This window comes from Colletes gigas, unplaced genomic scaffold, assembly GCF_013123115.1.
Source record: "Colletes gigas isolate AHSC1104 unplaced genomic scaffold, ASM1312311v1 Colletes_gigas_Sc00049, whole genome shotgun sequence".
Taxonomy (NCBI): domain Eukaryota; kingdom Metazoa; phylum Arthropoda; class Insecta; order Hymenoptera; family Colletidae; genus Colletes; species Colletes gigas.
The window spans coordinates 416,293-434,960 of NW_025106678.1; the positions used below are offsets into that span (position 1 = coordinate 416,293).

Below are 18,668 nucleotides of genomic sequence, written 5' to 3' on the forward strand. Positions count from 1 at the left end.
TAAAAGCAGGATTAAATAACGAAACCTCACTGTCTTCTTTCCACTTTATTAATTCAGTTGAATCAAACTTAAATACAGTTTTATTTCATACGAAATTGCCAAAGTAAAGAGATGACAGAAATAAATTATTATTTAAATTGGATCGACTGAAATTAAACGACGAAACCCCACTGTCTTTACTCCAGTATATTAATTTAATTGAATTAAACTTAAATACAGTTTCATATCATACGAAATTACCAAAGTAAAGAGATGACAGGAATAAATTAGTATTTAAATTGGATCGACTGAGATCAAATAACGAAACCTCACTGTCCTTTCCCCAATATATTAATTAATTGAATTAACCTTAAATGCAGCCTTATTTTATACGAATTTACTTTCAGAATTTAACGGATTTTCTTTTATTCCTCTTGTTTTTCCACGCCATATAATTAGAATTTGCGTTTGTTAAAAAGAACTTTCCGATTTCTAATTTTATTTAGTATTATAGGTGATTAACGTCACAGGGCAATATTCACGAGCCCTCCTGGACCATAGTTTGTACAAGTCGTGTACAATAATCAGGATGTATCCACGAACAAACGTATTAAGCCTCGTTTGCTTTGTACCACTGCAACTCCCCTGAATTAGCATCTCTTGAAACCCATGACACGCTAAGCGCTAGGAATACCGCGGGTAATTGCCTTTGTTTCCCCATGAGACAGCGGGACAATTTATCCTCGTTACCAGAGTTTCTCTTAAATTACTTACCCCCCGCATACAAACTTCGAACGCTTACAGACACGAGCAACCATTCGAATGTTTTCGAACCAAACATCGAATACTTCCGATTTTAAAAATACTTTTATGGTGACAGTAATTGTCTCAAAGAATATTGGAATATTAGTTACTTCACTCGATGGGACTTTTAAACCGTCAAACAAAAATGTATTAATAATTGTTTCAATCACGAAAGTTACAAAATGAAACGCTTAATATTAAATTACAATTATTAGGAATTCATCCATTTAGGAATTTGACTTTTTAAAATATTTAGGGAAACAATTATAAAATGATCGATTTTTCCAACACTTTAAATGTAAATTATATCAATTTTAAAGAAAAATTGTAACTATACTCGAGGACTCATTGTATTGCAATTGTAATGTTTCGACTGCTATGTTGTGTGCACATCGCATTGCCTTGAATGTTAAGAAACAACAGACAGTTATTTCTGACCTCACATAGTGTCCTGACACTATTCTAGAAGTCACATATCTGAGAAAATCATCCGATCGAGGAAGGACAGTCTTAACGACCACTCAATGCCATTTGCAATTACTCGATAACTATTTATTTTTGGAAGTATCAGCTTCAAGATAGGCAAACCTTAATACTTGGGAGTTTTATACGATTCTGAGATGAGCATCCAATATTTGCCTCGGTTTTAAGTAAAAATAAGTCGATCTATACTTTGATTTTACTGATGCACTTCGGAATCTTCGTACGTGTTTGTTCTATTTCCGTTCTCCTGGATAAAACTTTTAGAAAACATAGATACTGACTTCACGTTTCCAAAATTTGGAATAAAATTTTCAATTTAATTTTCTCAATTTGCTCGTGACCAGATTGAATAATCTCGATACTTTTTGTCTGAAAGACGAAATTGACCTCGAATAGAAAATTCATACGTCAAAATTATGCAACTTTCATATATAAAAATTATTTACATAATGCATGATTTACCATACGATTTGACTCTGAAAATTTTCCATTTATTTACGTCTTCGTTCGATTTCTTTGCAACTTATTCTAGAAATAGCACTTTGGTTTCTTTCCAACTTATTCTAGAAATAATTGAACGCTCTGCGCCATTGTCGTAAACAAAATCGTATAATTGAAACTGCAATGCATGGGGTCGGTGTTTAATCCAGACTTTGCTCCTACTATTACCTTTTCCAAGCAATGGCGCACTTTGTGAGCAGAGAAATGATTCAACTATTATGACGCCATTGTACGTGCATGCCCATAGTATAGTATGCACATTGTATGCAAAGAACCATCGTAGTATCGCTGAGAAATGTTTGGACTCTTTAAACAATCTCAGACAAACACACAGATCGTCGTGTTTCGTTCTAATTGTAAGTGTTGCTTCATGAATTAGGGTTAGGTTGAATATTAAGACTACAATATTTTCTGGGATACCATTAAAACAGTTTTTAAAGAGGTACTCACAATTTTTACTGATTATAATAGTGTTTATTCTTAGTCTTTTTAACTATTACAATATTTGTCTTTTTATAACATTTCATATTGGTTCGTTTAAATTTAATGACTCGAGAAACAAAAAGTTCAAGTATTCTTAAACTGTTTAAATATGGTCCTATTTATGTATGATCCTAGATTGAAAACAAAATTGGAGATGATAAATTTAATTGTATTAATTGTACGAACATTTCAAGAATTCTTTTTAATACGATTAATTAGGAATTTTAATGCTATTTTGGAGTACAACTTCTTTTTACACGATATTTTTCGACTGCTTATGATTTAAATTTCACATGTGTGTTTTGTTAATTTTGATTAAAAAATGTTTGGGAATAATTTGGAAAAACGAATTTGATGGAAGAGAGAATAAGAAAAATTTAAGAAATTTAAATACACTAACAGAAAAATATACATATGTAAGTGTTTCAATAACACAATTTTTTAATAATAAAATGACAGCTTTTTCCGTAACAAATACAATTTATTTTGATACTGGATGTTTAAAAATTTCATGAACACGTGTTAAATGTTTCCACTACTGTAAATCTAGCAAAATGTCTAAAAATATCGTGTAAAATACGTTTCGAATCCCATCTCGACGTCCCCTATACAACAATAATACACTTTGATTTCTCTATGAAAACCAAAATTTGTAAAATTCGATAGATACCAATAAACTTTTCTCTCAAAACTTTATACTGTACGTTTCGTTTCCCTTTTCCTCGACGACACTTCAGATAACGAGGTCGGGAGAAGTTCAGTAATCCGGGGATAGATGAAACTTTCGTTCCAGTAAATTCTACGGTGCCTGATTTTGGCTCGTCAGGTAAACCTAGGAAAATGTCTGTAAAAATATCGTGTAAAATACGTTTCGAATCCCATCTCGACGTCCCCTATACAACAAGAATACACTTTGATTTCTCTATGAAAACCAAAATTTGTATAATTCGATAGATACCAATAAACTTTTCTCTCAAAACTTTATACTGTACGTTTCGTTTCTCTTTTCCTCGACGACACTTCAGATAACGAGGTCGGGAGAAGTTCAGTAATCCGGGTACCGATGAAACTTTCGTTCCAGTAAATTCTACGGTGCCTGATTTTGGCTCGTCAGCTTCGAGGAAGGCCAAGATCGGAACGGAAACGGAGCACAGCCCCCTTCGTATCGCGGCGATCTCGTCGATCTTCGCTGGAAACTGATCCTGGGGCATCTGCAGTCGAAGGTGAACGAGTAGGAGCCATCGTGACTCCGCGATCCAGGTTGAGAAAGGGACTTGATCGAAGCGAGCGGCTTATAAGAGCGCTGGCGAACGAATCGTCCGTTCAGTACAGCCAACGTGATCTAAGTCAAACGAGTTACACGCAGCTCACTCTGTCCACACACCGTGGGCTGCACATACGCGCGAACCGCTTTAACGTTTCCTGCTTTCGCCGTACCCGCCCATAGGAATTCAACGAATACCAGTGTTGAACGCATAGTGACAGTTTCGCGATACGAGAAACAACATTCGTTGGAAATTTCTTTCCTCTTTCCGGTTTGTTCGACGAAAAGAACAGAATTTCGTAGCGCATCCACGAGTGCCGATACAGGACTTATATCGTACGAGTATTACGAGTATTGTGGGAATTGAATTTCCCCACAGAGCTAGAATTCGAGAAAGACACGAAGATAGAGTGACACAGAAATCCGGATAATACCCGGATTGAACACGCAGCGATTAAACGAACGCAACTTTCGCCGCGAGCTTTTGATCCAGCGAATAATTAGAAGAGTATACGTTTCGAAGTATCCTTCGTACACTCAACACCGAGGAAACGGAATATACTTCGTCAAGGACCGTGTTTTTTTAATCGATCGGTGGAACGGGAAAACATTTTATAAATATTTCTAGCCCGCTATTTGCAGACGAGAAACGGTGCATCGAACTCGAAGCTTGCATCTTCTGACGAACCTTTGGAATAAAATTTGATATACCCGGGTAGATCTGTCGGAGGACTGTTCCAGAAAAGGTGGTATCATCTAGGGGGAATAGACAAACCTGAAATATACATAGTTCAACGTGCTAAAATAGAGAATATATACAGAATTTAATTGAATAAAGCTATTAAAGACAACTCCAGAAGAAGGGATCATTTTGGGATCTTTTTGTATCGAATATACAAACTATATCAAACCAGAAATATACATAATCCAACGTGTTAAAATAGAGAATATATACACACAAATAAATATAGAATTTAATATACATTGAAATAAAACTATTGAAGACAACTCCACAAGAGGTGGGACCTTTTTGGGATCTTTTTGTATCGAATATACAAACTATATCAAACCAGAAACACACATAGTTCAACGTGTTAAAATAGAGAATATATAAACACAAATAGATATAGAATTTAATTGAATAAAACTATTAAAGACAACTCCATAAGAGGGGATCTTTTTTGGATATTTTTGTATCGAATATACAAACTATATCAAACCAGAAATATACATAATTCAACGTGTTAAAATAGAGAATATATACACACGAATAAATATAGAATTTAATTGAATAAAGCTATTAAAGACAACTCCAGAAGAGGGGATCTTTTTGGGATCTTTTTGTCGAATATACAAACTATATCAAACCATATCAAACACCCATAATTCAACGTACCATATTTATCGTGGAAATTTGTCGATTCTCACAGACCAATAGAGAACATATAGAAAATATAAATTAATATAGAATTGAATAAACTCTGAACAAAATTATTAAATACAGCTTCAAGGGAGGTCTTTTCTCGAGATACAAACAATACAAAAGATTTTGAGAGGGAAATTCAAAGTCCTTGGTGGAAGATCTATACTCAAAAGTTCATAGTGGCGCCAAAATTGCAAACTCGAAGGCAATACCACAGTGAGAACACGATCCTCGAAGCATAAGGGAAGCGTCCTCGGTCGAAGGCTACGCGGCGCAAGTTCAACACCCGGAGGGAATTAAACAGCGTCGAATCGCACGCGAAGGCATTAATGTCGGGCGATTTGTTCGCAGCGAACCGACGGAATTAACAGCGATTCGGTCCTCCAGCCACTTGGCGGAGGCGTCGGGCGCCGAAGAAGCGTCCCTTTCGCGAAAAGAGATAACTCGAAGCGTCCTTACCACGGAACGGAAGCAAAGAGTTTCTCGTCGAACGAAATCCGGCCGGAGTTTAGAGCGTCGTTAGCCCGTTGATTGCATTTCCTGGGAGATACTTTCGACGCTACGCGGTCTTTTCACGGTCGAAACCGTGAAGACTCCGAGAGAGTCGTTAGAAACGGTTCTCGACCATCGAGAAAAGTTCGAAGGATATCGACTTCGTGGAAACTGTCGAAAGGTGTTCCAGCGGGGACGCGAAAGTTGAATAAAAAATATAGATGAGGGTAATTGCGCGTATCGCACGTACCGGATCAATGGATACTCGCGATCGAGAGAGGTTGAGTTAAACGAACTGGAGGAAATCGGAAACCGGTGGACGCTGGTCCAGGAAACAACGAAATCGAAAATACGGAGTTAAATGAGACGCAATTTGGCAGATGTACGATTGCAGAATCGAGTAAAACGATCCACTGTGTAGACTTGGACGCGGATATAGCCATTTTGGAGGAACTGTGTCGGCTGAAACTAATTCCGGAGCATCGAGAAATGCTGGAACGCACCGGGGACGTAAAACTTGTACAGACACGTTAAATCGACTGGAAAATTAATAAAAACGAGATCTAAAGTTTTATCAGGCCCGTTTCAACATGTCGTTGCCGAAAAGGTAATCACTTTTAATATTCAACGCGAGAAAATGTGTTTAGTGGTTTTGTTTTGGGCTGTCTTAATTTCTCGTAAACTGAAAAAATGATAATCAATAGTCTGACGTTCGAGAAATTATATTTAACTGAAATTGCCAATTTAAAATGTTTCCATGAGCCACGCGTTTATCCGTTACTAAAATTAGAATTTTTTAGAATTTGAATTCACGAAAAATTCGTTGCTTTAATATCTTCACGACGGATGTGCACGCTTTGTAATCAACAGAACTGAAATTGCCAATTTAGAATATTTCCGTGCTCTACATTTTTATCTGTTATTAAAATCGGAAGGTTTATCGTCCCGTGCTATGTTTGCGAACAATTGCAATTTGATTTTAGCGAAGAACGGCATTCTATGCTGGGCTATCAGCATGTTAATTACGCGAAGGTGATTAAAGGAAACGATGTTTGCGAAGATATTGAAAACAACAACAAAGACGACGCTTTCGATAAAAATGACGCGAAGCAGTATTCATCGAACGCGAAGGGCGTATTTGCGCAGGTGAGAGTAACAATAATTTAATAAATTTAATAAATTTACCTTTCATAAAATTTACATTTAAAAAAATGATTTTTTATTTAGAAAATAACCCTTTTTCCACCCTCTGATCGATTTTTTGAAGTTGGTAAACAACTATGAAAGTTCTTGCACAGTCTCTCCCCTCCAATTGAAAAAATTCTGTATTCTTCATTCGTTTGACCACTTATTTATTGATTATTCGGACAGACTGTCCGTTTATGGTCGCTTCGACACTCCCCTAACGAGTCCGTGCCAACCGAGATCGCTATAGTCGACGCGATTTCGCGGATAGCACGCTGGAACTTGAGTTGTCCGGGTCAGTGCATCGGATAACTCACGCAGCGTGTAATCGATATAGCTTGTTGACATAAATGACCTCATCAATAACGTCACGAATATCAACAAACAGTTTGCTTCCTTTTTACGAGAAGAATTGAATGCTTCCCGTTTATACGCCACTCCAACCAATCAGAACGACCAAGCATATTCGATATTTTGAAAAGTTATCGCTGCGAAAGATATGCGATTCGATATAAAATTTCAGATCATACTCGCGATTTTGATGTTTAAATGGCATCGTTCGTATTTAGATCGATTATTGCGCGAGGGATCGAAAAAAAGGAATATCGTGCAAGATATTGAAATAAACCAAAGGCAAAAGATGATATTTCTAGTTTATAAAATATCAACTTGACAAATAATAAAATATCAACTTGATCAGCAGAGGGTGATTTTATATTTAAAGAAAATATAACCTAAACTGAAGAATACATTTTGTTCGTAGGATATTTAATTTTCGAGAATATCGAACTTTAGCTTGACTTGTTTTCCCCATTTAATAAATTCACATTTTTATGTTAACAAATAATGATAGTGTTTATGATTCGCCTTCGGTTACTGCTATATTCGTGCATAATTTTTTATTCGTTATCGTTTACATAGACAAGTGGCACAGATAATGGAGAGTAGATTAACTAATTATAACTTCGATGTTTTTTAAGACCGTAAACTAGAACTCATGAATTTTTGAAAATAGAAAATATTGTCTGTAGGCAATGAAAAGAATATTTGAGAATTATTGTTTACATTTAATCACTGTTATATCATTGCATATAAATTAAATTGCACAAAAAACTATTGAAACGCTTTTTTATTTTATTTCGTGCAATTGGATTTTTAAATTCAATAATTTAGGTTCATAGAAATTGGTCTATGGAATTCTTTTTTAAATTATGCACTTTGCAGATTTTTAAAATGGTCACATTCGTGCAATGTACCGATAATGTATTTGTAGTTTATGGTATCCGGGGCCATTTTGCTGCTGGCGGCTGGTGGAGGAATGCCAATTGGTTACAGTGCCGTTCTTTTGCCACAATTGGCCGAAGACAATGGCACAATGCACGCGGATCAGGAACTTGGATCCTGGATAGGTATGTACACAGTTGGAAATCAATTTCTGCCACAATGGAATTGTGCTTAGGCCATTTTAACGTTATTACAAATCGTAATTTTTCTCCTCCTTAATGAATCGTAGTCCAAATGTTATTTGAATCGAAAGAAAATAAATGGTAGGCCAAATTTCAGGAAATCTGCACCACGAAACGATCAATTCGTACACGGAATGAAATTTAAAAAATAGAGAATTTCTCTATCATGAGGTAATATGTTAAATTATTTCGTAAAATTCTTTGCTAACAGTTCTTTGTGATAATTTCAATGTTTCACAAATCTATATACGAGTCTATATTTAAATAGAAAATTTGACAATAGAAGTTGAAATTAAATTACTCAAGAAGCCCCATTGAGTTTTTTTTTCTCCAAAATTATGAATTATTCACACTGAATTAGGGAGTCTAACAATATTATGCAAGCAGCTTGTAATCTTCAAGGTATTTTCTGGTATTTATAATACTAAACAATTTCGAAGAACGATAAATAAATGTGCGATAAATAAAATCATATGCAGCACAATCGTACTAGTTTCATATGTACATATACTCAAAAACAATTTCTAAAAAACATACATTGCAATAATCTTGCAAGTTTTAAAAATATAACGATCACACCAAAAATAATTATCAAGCAATAAAAATAATTAAATTCTTGGTCAGTCCAATATTTATTCCATATGTTAAAAAATTCTTTTAATGAAAAATTGTCGAAAAACATCGAAGAGTTAAATAGATACGTATCTGGACTTTGTAGTAAATAAATTAATTATATCTTTCTCAAAATTATTTTACTCGACAATAAAAGTTCCTCAGAAATAGAATTTTTACACTCGACGATGCTACGAGGTTCAATTAATTCCGAATTAACAATAATATTCCAGGAAGTTCGATAAAAATTTCAAATATTCATTGAACATACAGTAGTCCCGCGCTATATGACGAAAAATCAGCCCCCCAAGTTGTCACTCGGAGAGAACCTGAGTCGAATTCCATTTCTATAGATGTCCTTCACGAATTTAGCAATAAAAAATTCAAAATACAGGCACAAATACGTATTTTTCTATTTTGAAAAGTAGACTTTATCCTACCACTCAATTATTCTTCCATACTTCGTACCAAACTTACCTGTTCGATCCAGTGATTCTACGCAACTTTACCAAATTAATTCCAGCATGACATGTCAGAAAATCCGACGAAGTATCGAATTTTCTTTTCAAAAGGAAAATTCCCCGGTTCACGTAACTCGCGTTTAAAGTGGTTGGAAGAAAGTTCAAGAATCAGCTAGCAGGTTCAAGGGTGCTTTGCAATCATCGTAGTGCAGATTACTGCTGAGACCGTCTAGCTATTTGCAGTGCGGCACGTGTTGTGATTGACCTACATACCGTCGATTGGGTAATTTTTATCAATGAGAGTCTCGGCCAAGTGTAATCGCCAAGGATTTCACCTTGTCATTGAGAGATCTTTTTTAAGTGGTACATACACCCTCGCGGGCCAATCGCGGTGTATTACGCGATTAAATTCTATGGGGAACGATATCACTTTTACTCCAACCCGAAAGCTTTTGGGTAATCACCATTCCAATCAAATTGAAATATTTTTTAATTTTTTTTTTAAACAGTTAGCGTACCATGTCGAAGTCACGAATTTTTATTGTTTATTTTGCAGCCTCCGTTCACAGTTTAGCCACGCCCGTGGGATCGTTACTGTCCGGTCCACTTTTGGACGCCATCGGAAGACGTTCCTCTTTACAGTTGTCGTCCGTGCCATTATGTGCCGGGTGGATCGTTATGGGATTCTCCAACAACATAACCTGGCTCTTAATAGGGAGACTCGTACTGGGGTTCGCTGTTGGTCTCATGTCCGTGCCAGCTCAGGTACGACAGAAAATCGACGTCCAGTTTCTTGGACAAGACTTTCGATAATTGGAACCATTTTTATTTAACTAGGAAACGTCTCGTCAGTTTCATTTTTTAATAAGAATTTTTCCAAATATTTTCAACGAACCCTAATATTTATACAATTTTCACAGAGAATATAAAACATTTCCATTTTTCAAATTACTAAATATCGAAACCATAATTAAAGTCGTGATTTGCTTTAACTTTTCCAGTTCGTTTAAAAATAATTCCACCGCTATAATAAATTAATTTCCCGTCGTTGAATGGCTCGTATCAATCGTGTGACGTTTCGATCGTTTTATGACGATTATAAATTTAGGTTTGGATTTAATTTTAATCTTGAGATAGGTGCACATTGTTTTTACTAAAGAATAAGTTTCGATCTCGTCAAAAGTCTTATTTTTTAATAAGAATTCTTCAAAATATTTCCAACGAACTTTCCTAATATTTATACAATTTTCACAGTGAATATAAAATATTTCCATTTATCAAATTACACCAAATATCGAGGCCATAATTAAACTTCGAAACCGCCATTTGCAAATTAATAGAGAATATACTTCGTGACTTGCTTTAACTTTTCCAGTTCGTTTAAAAATAATTCCATCGCTATAATAAATTAATTTTCCGTCGTTGAATGGCTCGTATCAATCGTGTGACGTTTCGATCGTTTAATGACGATTGTAAATGTAGGTTTGGATTTAATTTTAATCTCGAGATAGGTGCACGTTGTTTTTACCGAAGAATAAGTTAGGAAATTGATTTCGATAGGTATTGTTGGGCGAAATGGCCGACCCGAGGCTCCGTGGATTTCTAACGGGTGGCTCGCTCACTTTTTATTGTCTCGGTATCCTCCTGGTATACGCCCTCGGAGCCTCGTTTACTTGGGACGTGGTAGCCTTCTGCGGTACTGTACTTCCGGTTCTGGGGCTGATTGCGTTAACCATGATCCCTGAAAGTCCCGTTTGGCTCGTGAGGCGAAAGAAACACGGCAAGGCCAGGAAAGCTTTGCTGTGGCTAAGGGGAGGCAACATGGAACAGGTACTCTGCCTACAATAATTACTATTTCTATTAAAAAACAAATAAACTTCATCATTCTTCCTATCTAAAAACTCTTCAGAATTCAACGTTTGCTGTAAATTTTCTTTAAAAAAAATTAAAAATATAACAAATATCATATTAGAAACAAATAAAAACACTAAACAGTGTAAATATGGCAATAGTTTTTAAATTTTTAATTTTACTGTAATGCTTTACATTGACTTACCTTATTTTCTCGTCCCGCTTGAATCTAATCGTAAGCAGAGATATTTGACAAACAGAATGACAAAAAGATATTTCAGGCCACGAGAACTGACGAGAAGTTACGAGGAATATTTCATTTTGTAGGTTAATGTTGAATTAGCAGCGTTAGAGGCTCGAGCGAAAACGGATTCGGCACGAAAGGTGAAGAATTTGTCGTGGCTCGAGCAGGTTTCTTCAGCGATCTCCACGATCGTTGATCCCAGCATTTTGAAACCCTTGACGATCATCAATGTCTTCAACATTCTTCAACTCGTCAGTGGAACCTACATCGTCGTATTCTACGCGGTTGACATCGTCAACGACATTGGTGAAGACAGTTCTTAGATATGAAATTAATAAATGCACAATATTCCCTCGCTTATTGATGGGGAATTGGGCCTGGATTGATTCCTGCTCCTTCAATTCATTCATTCGTTCACTCAATATTCCATACTTTTTCAAATAGATCAAATAGAAACTTTTTCAAAGTTTCGTAAAATTCGAAATATTATTTCAGCCTTATTCTTTGAATTTCTAACAAAACATAGTTGCACACCACTCTGTATAATAAACAAGCAGATATGGGAGTCTGTGCGTTAATCGAGGGAACGATTCGATCAGTTAGCGAGGGAATACTGCACCAAAGTAAACAGTTGATCGTATATCATTTCAAGCATACGATTCTTTTCTTTTTCTCGTGTATAGGGGGTGACACCATAAACAGCTATTTAGCGGCAGTATGCACAGCAGTTATCAGAACTGTATTCAGCTTCATAGCGAGCCTGCTATTATTGAAACTGGGCAGAAGATGCCTGGGGATGTTATCGGCCTTCGGAAGTGCCGCGGCCTCATTAGTCATCGCAGGATACATGATATTCAAGAACGAATCGTCTTCTCTCGACGTAAGTTCCCACGTACAGCCTAAAATACAAAAACAGTGTTAATATAAAATATAGTTAATATAGAAGTTATACGATGAAATTCTTTTTTCAAATACCTGTACAGTAGTCCCGCGTTTTATGACAAAAAATCGGGTCCACCAGATGTCGAACTCTATTTTTAAAGGTTTCTGTTCTTCACGAAAGACGTAAAATAATTTGAGCATCGAAAACGTAAAATGGCCGTATGGTTCGAATTATAATTCCTGCCTCACCAGTGTCTTATTCGTGTTTAATTGAAATAAATTGGACAAAGAGTCGAAAGTAGTCCCAATTTAAGCAATTTCGACATTTCTTTCAATGTTAAATTGTTATATTTTAGGTTTACGTTGTTGGAATCTGTTTGCTGATATACGTGGGAGCAAACACTATGGGACTGATGATACTTCCGCCATTGATGATCGCCGAGTTGCTTCCGCAAAGGGCACGCGGTATCGGCGGTGGATTCACCTTCTTTCTTTTCAATCTGCTCATCTTTTTCGTCACGAAGGTCTTCCCCGTGGTACGTTTATGCAATTTCCTTTAATTTAACAACCGAATCTGTTCGGCAGAGCTGTTCGAAAATCTTACCATTTCGTTATTCTCAGAGATCCTTGAAGCTCTTTACGACTTTTACTGCTTGGGATCTCGTTCTTAGTACCGTTCAAGGCTTCGCGGTGCTTATTATGTCCTTTTAGAAAAGGACACATCGCTGATACTGTTTTAATGTGCCCCCAGAGGTTTCTTTATAGCTTAAAGCTAACCACAATGGTGGTTAAATGGCGAACGCCATTTCCTGGGGGGCGTAAAACCTGAGGACGTTTCTCCTGAAAGCCTCGAACGGGATGTATTACTTTCAATTGTCACCCCTTTGTTTATTATTCAGACATTTATGCAGGAGTTTTGTTTATTATAACCATCTAATTAATGGCTGATCGATTACTTAACGAAAATTAACAAATACATCGGGATATGAAAGGACAATATTTTCGTAAACATTTCTAACGTGTTTTAAGTTTATTATCAAATAAGATTGAGAAGTTTATTCGATTCTTTTACAGATTTATTTAAAATATTTTCTAAATTTCTACAAGTGACGAATACATATCAGAAATAATTGGTATCAAGTCTTGAAATTAGAATATAGTATTTGTGCAAGGTGTTTATAAATTTACTACGAATTTTATCGACTTGAAAAAATTTTAGTTACATTAGTTTTTATTCACAAAATATTACCCAAGGAAATATGATAATTATACAGTTTTTTTATTTATTCGTGAAAAAGGTGAACGACATTGTGGGGATTACTGGAATTTTCACAATTTTTGGCGTTGGCGCGCTTCTGGAAGCCATATTTATTTACGTTGCTGTACCGGAAACGAAGAAGAGCACATTAGAAGAAATCGAAGACTATTTTCAGGTAAATACCCTAATCGTATATTCTGTTTGTCAATTAAATATTATAAATATATTAATGACCATATTACATAAGATTTCATAACGAAAAGAAAATCTCTGAATCAGACAAGTTTGACAATAACACATTGATCGACATTAGAAAATTTTCTGTTTCCACAATTTATCATTTCATAATTTTATATTTTTTCTTGCAGCAAGACAATGTACTTTGGATAACACGATTAAGAGAAAGGAGAAGAGACGAGCCATTTATTACAAACAACCCTTAAATTTGCGCGTCGCTTGAATGAAAGATTCGAATGTGTATAATTGTGATCGAACGAACGTTAACATAATTTTATATCGTCTAAGCAGTATATAATATTCGCTTAACCATGTCATATAAGTACATAGTAACTAATTTATTTTAAGGTAATTCAATTGTATTATAAAAAAGAATTGTATAAAGCGCATCAAATATGATAATTATTATTCTAAGACATTCTGTGCTTCTCTTCATTATCCTCAGCGGGTAATATCCTTTACAAACGATCGATCCTATCCAAAAATATTTGTGGTGGTTAAAAATAAAATTTTGTAGATACTCGAAAAAAATCTGTTCTGAAATTTATTTGCAAATTAATATCAAAATTTCTTACCGTAAATTCAATTTCATTTTACATTTAAAAATCTTCTGTCTTTACCAACTATCACGAAATAGCGATAGAAGTATGTTAGAAAGAAAAGAGCGCGAATAAATGAAATATTTCATGTTCTGCTGTATAATAGTTCTATTTTGTTCATCGTTGACTTTACAAGGGGGACGAGGAGGAAACAGAATGAAGGAACTCGCACGCCTAAACTGTAAAACACTTTTGCATTTTACTCCTTTTACTCCGTAGAAACGTAATTGTATTCGTTAAACTGTAATATCTACATAAATACACCACGAATAGTTTTCTTTTTTTAGATGCACATTGTCTTGGCGATCGCGATGACAAAACGCCCGTGGATTTCTCTGTATCAGATACAATCGTACACTCCTTCGAAAATGCAAACAAAGGAGAAACATCGTCGCTTCTTGCATACCTATACACACTGTATAATATTTATATGTACAACTACTTCATGCAATTCAGCTCGAAGTTCGTGATGCAACTGTTATTACACATTTTCACGAGGAAATCACTGTTACGCGTTCGATCGTTCGCGGTTCCGCTTCAGCGTAAAATTCCCCTCTTCTTACAGGCTTATAAATTAATATGTACAATATCGTTGTTCGAACAAATCGCTCCGGATTATGTTTCTGACCGATAAAAATTGCACAACAATAAATTATAATCGTACGAAATTGTACAAGTTCGAAGAACATGGAAATTATTCGAAATTGCTCGAGAATAATTATAATAAATTGTATCCTTCTCTATGGATGTGACATCTTTAAATTAATCATGTCAGACGTGTTCTATAAATAAACGCTGAGAGCGTTGAATTTTGGAAACTTGAGAATCACGATTTCTTTGTTCATTTAATCACTTTCATGTAAAACTATTGTACAACAATCGACACTCGTCGACGTTCTTCGTAGATTTCAAACAAATATTTAACATCTCTTTCAGCCACTTCGGACGTTTTGATTTTTCAACTTAAATCACCAAAAACCGATCGCGTGTTAAAAACGGGAATCGGTGAATTTGTATAATTCGTCCAAAATTTTAGCGACTTTCTGTATGCTGACAGTTTGGAACGTGTTTGTAAAATTTTCGAAGATCATTCGATGAGGCAGAAAGTTATTCCACGGACCATAGTTTGGCTAGAATGCGCTGGCAGAAATTTTGGCACGATTGCAATAATGTTCATCGTTGTTGAACTTGCTGGCTGGCCAAAATTTATGCCGTCGCGGTTCGCTTTTCGTCGTCGAATGTGAACACAGTTTCGTGTGATCGCGTTTAAGTTCTAGTTAAAAATTAATGTACAACGATCGCGACCCTACGCTAAAGACTAAAGTGAATGAAACGGCGCGAAAGAAGAATGACCTCGGCGAATGACTGACAAATACGAACGGAATAAAAAATATATTACACGACGAAATAATTGTTTTACCAACCTACGAGCAACGCGATGAAGTTTACAACGGGGACGTTCGTTGCTCTCGTTTCATCAATCAATGTCTGTCTTCGTTTCAGTGCAAGAGCCTTTGTTTAATCAAGCAGCTTCTCTGTAGTAAACTTTCAGTGTTCGTGAAACTCTAAAAATCATTCTCGAATATCTCTCGCTATCGAAGACCAAGAAATCGTATTAAAATGAATTTTTTAAACAAACGTTCTCCGAGGAAGGATTGCTTAGAAATATATATAAAAAAAGGGTTCGACGTAAATTCGAGCCTCGGTTTAAAGCTAGAGCGTATGTACAATTGTACAGTAGGATTGTTTTTTGTACAGGCAGCGATGGCGTACAGCTATGATCGATTAAACAAAACGTACTCTTGCTTCGAGAATGTGCAAAACGACGACGTCGAAGGGCTTTCCAGCCTGGTGGGGTTGGAAGATTTATTCGAAGGTTAAAATTAGATCTTCACCCTCTAATCTCATACCCTGAGTGACCTCCAACGACTTGACCTTTCCTGCTTTCGGCGCCTGCACCACCATTTCCATTTTCATCGCCGACAAAACCACCAAAGGCGCCCCTTTTTCGACGCTGTCGCCTACTTTCACTCTTATGTCGATCACAGTACCGGGCATCGGTGCTCCAACTTGGTTCTTGTCACCCTTGGCAGCCTTCGGGTGAACGTGGAGCTCCTGATTTGAAAAATAATACGAAATTAGATTCGTAGAATATTTTTTAAATCATGAAACTCTAACGACACAGTTAAAAATACGATCAGAGGCATGAAATATCAAGAATTATTTTGAAATAGGTATTTCACAGAATGAAGGTTTATTTAAATGAAAATGAACACTTCTTTGCTATTTGTCTGGTAAATTCGATGCAAAATTTAAAGTAAATAGCTTCCAACTTTCTGTTCCACTACAATTCCCACTTCAATCTCGTTTTTTAATAACTAGCCTGCGGATGTTTATGCATTTATGGGGAATTTTAATTCTCAAGAAACTACAGAATGCACTTAATATGCAAAAATATAAGAATTACTTAAAGTAAAATACGAATTATTATATTTAAGGGTTGAGACAATCATCTGCAAAGCTCCCATTTTATTAATTCTATTAATAAAAATATGAATTTGCATAAAGATCCGCAGTCTATTAATAACCAATGCCATCTTGGGGCTCTAAAAATGGCGTCTGATGAATATTTTGTCGTTTAACGTCCTCCTTTGACCTCTTTGTTTAATCACGATAGAGTGTGATAATCATAATCGTACCTTGACAGCTTCCTTGTCCCTGATGAACACAGATCTGAGCTGTCCGTTCATCTCGAAGAAGACCTCGCGTTCTCCCTGTGGCGTCAAGTCTTCAGCGACAGCCAGCGTCTTGAAAGCCAAGGTTTTTCCCTTCGCGATGGTCACGTCGAACTCCTCGCCGACCTTTGGCCCCGTCAAGAAGAACCTGGTCTCCAGCTTGTCCACCGGTCCGAACTCATCTTTGAAGGTCAAGTAATCGTTCGTCACTTCCGGGTAGAGAGCCGCCGACATCACGTCTTTGTTCGTGATATGAGGGTAGGATTCTTGTAATTTTGTTTTCAAAGCGCCGAAATCCAGCGGGGCCAGAGTCGCGCCTGGCCTTCCCTTTATTCTTGGCATGTCTTTCAGCACCTTCGATCTGCAACGGAATATTTGTTAATTTTATTTGTTTTCCCGTCAAAAGTAATCTAAAACATTTGTAAACGAGTGCTGACAAATTAGATGACACGAAAACTTAGAAACTTAGGTTCTTTTAAACTTTATGCGATTTTCTGGAGACTTTGTGAGTGACAATAGTCCTTTCATGTGTTTATTTGATTTTCTGTTCATTCATATATCTTTAAATCTAGAATACCATGAGAAAATATGAGCCATTAAAATGACTCAAAATGAGTCAAAATAAAAGTAAAATGGGACACAAAATTTTTATTAAGTTCACCCTTGGTACTCGTACTGTCTCTGAATTTTTTTACATTTTTTTACTCAATAGGTCAAGAGAAATTGTACAAAAACATGATTTTCGTTTTCACCCCATTACTACCCCCACGGTCGAGATTTCAAGTTAAAAATTTGCACACAGGGGTTTTTTTTTGCTATCGAATGACCCGTGGCTCGTTCCATTCGGTTTGGGGGCACATTTGACCCCCTTATTCGGCTATACCCTTTAATAGATTTTTTTTGGATCCACTGCTATCTCCAATCTTAGCATACAAAGATTAAATTCCCCTGGTCTTAACATCTTAGCATCAAAATTATTCGATCATCATTCCAGTATCAATAATTTTCTTCTAATTTGATGGATCATTTAATAAATCAAAACATTTTCTTCCCAAACTCGCCAAAGTGCAATTGTTTCCCAAAAGTTCGATTATTCTAGGGCCAAATAGCGTAGATATGATGAAATTAAAGTACCTAAGGGGTTCAGGGAATCCTCCATAAGGTTCACCGATGGCGCCCTGCAGGAACTCGACGACCGATTTCGGGAAAGACAATTCCTCAGCCTTGTTTAAAACATCCTCGGCTGTCAGTTTATTCTGAACCATAAACTGGGCAAAATCTCCGACAACCTTCGAGCTTGGTGTCACTTTAATGATGTCCCCGAGCAACAAATTGGCCTCTCTGTACGCTTTCTTAACGTCCTCGAAGAATTCTCCCAAACCGAGGGAATAGGCCTGGAATTGCAAGTTCGTGTACTGGCCTCCGGGGATTTCGTTCAAATAGACGTCCGCGTTTCCGGATTTCATCGTTGTGGTGCACTCGAAGGGCGCGTACAGAGTTCTGGTCTGCTCCCAATACGCGGAGTATTCAGAAACATCGCTGAGATCAAACTTCGTGTCGAGTGGCGTTCCTGAAATTCGTGGAAACATTGTTGGATCTTATGTAGGAATTATCATGGATCGAACGAGTGTCTATTTGTATACAGGGTGTTCCGGCCACTTCGACAATTATCTCTACAGTTATACAAATTCAAATGCAAAGGCGTCAGA

The 18,668-nt window shown here is 36.4% G+C and overlaps 2 protein-coding genes across 4 annotated transcripts in view; one reads left to right on the forward strand and one right to left on the reverse strand.

The window, feature by feature from the left end:
• Nucleotides 1-3,591: 3,591 nt before the first annotated feature.
• LOC122403348 (facilitated trehalose transporter Tret1-2 homolog) lies at nucleotides 3,592-14,545 on the forward strand. Of its 2 annotated transcripts, XM_043406833.1 has the most exons (10): nucleotides 3,592-6,036; nucleotides 6,413-6,575; nucleotides 7,888-8,023; nucleotides 9,710-9,918; nucleotides 10,714-10,983; nucleotides 11,332-11,554; nucleotides 11,932-12,128; nucleotides 12,487-12,666; nucleotides 13,429-13,563; nucleotides 13,757-14,545. In XM_043406833.1, the coding sequence occupies exons 1-10, from the start codon at nucleotides 6,020-6,022 to the stop codon at nucleotides 13,829-13,831; spliced, it is 1,605 nt and encodes a 534-aa protein (XP_043262768.1). In that variant the 5' UTR covers nucleotides 3,592-6,019; the 3' UTR covers nucleotides 13,832-14,545. The 2 variants fall into 2 exon arrangements, with proteins under 2 accessions (XP_043262768.1, XP_043262767.1); XM_043406832.1 differs by lacking the exon at nucleotides 13,757-14,545 and having other exon boundaries at nucleotides 13,429-13,736.
• A 33-nt stretch (nucleotides 14,546-14,578) lies between these two features.
• LOC122403347 (pyruvate carboxylase, mitochondrial) overlaps nucleotides 14,579-18,668 on the reverse strand; it is a 43,791-nt gene continuing 39,701 nt past the window's right edge. For both annotated transcript variants that reach the window (XM_043406831.1, XM_043406830.1), the window contains 3 exons: nucleotides 18,094-18,529; nucleotides 16,924-17,320; nucleotides 14,579-16,339 (listed from right to left, as the gene is read on the reverse strand). In XM_043406831.1, coding sequence (XP_043262766.1) covers nucleotides 16,091-16,339; nucleotides 16,924-17,320; nucleotides 18,094-18,529 — 1,082 coding nt within the window. In that variant the 3' untranslated portion in view covers nucleotides 14,579-16,090. The remainder of the gene's footprint in view (nucleotides 16,340-16,923; nucleotides 17,321-18,093; nucleotides 18,530-18,668) is intronic.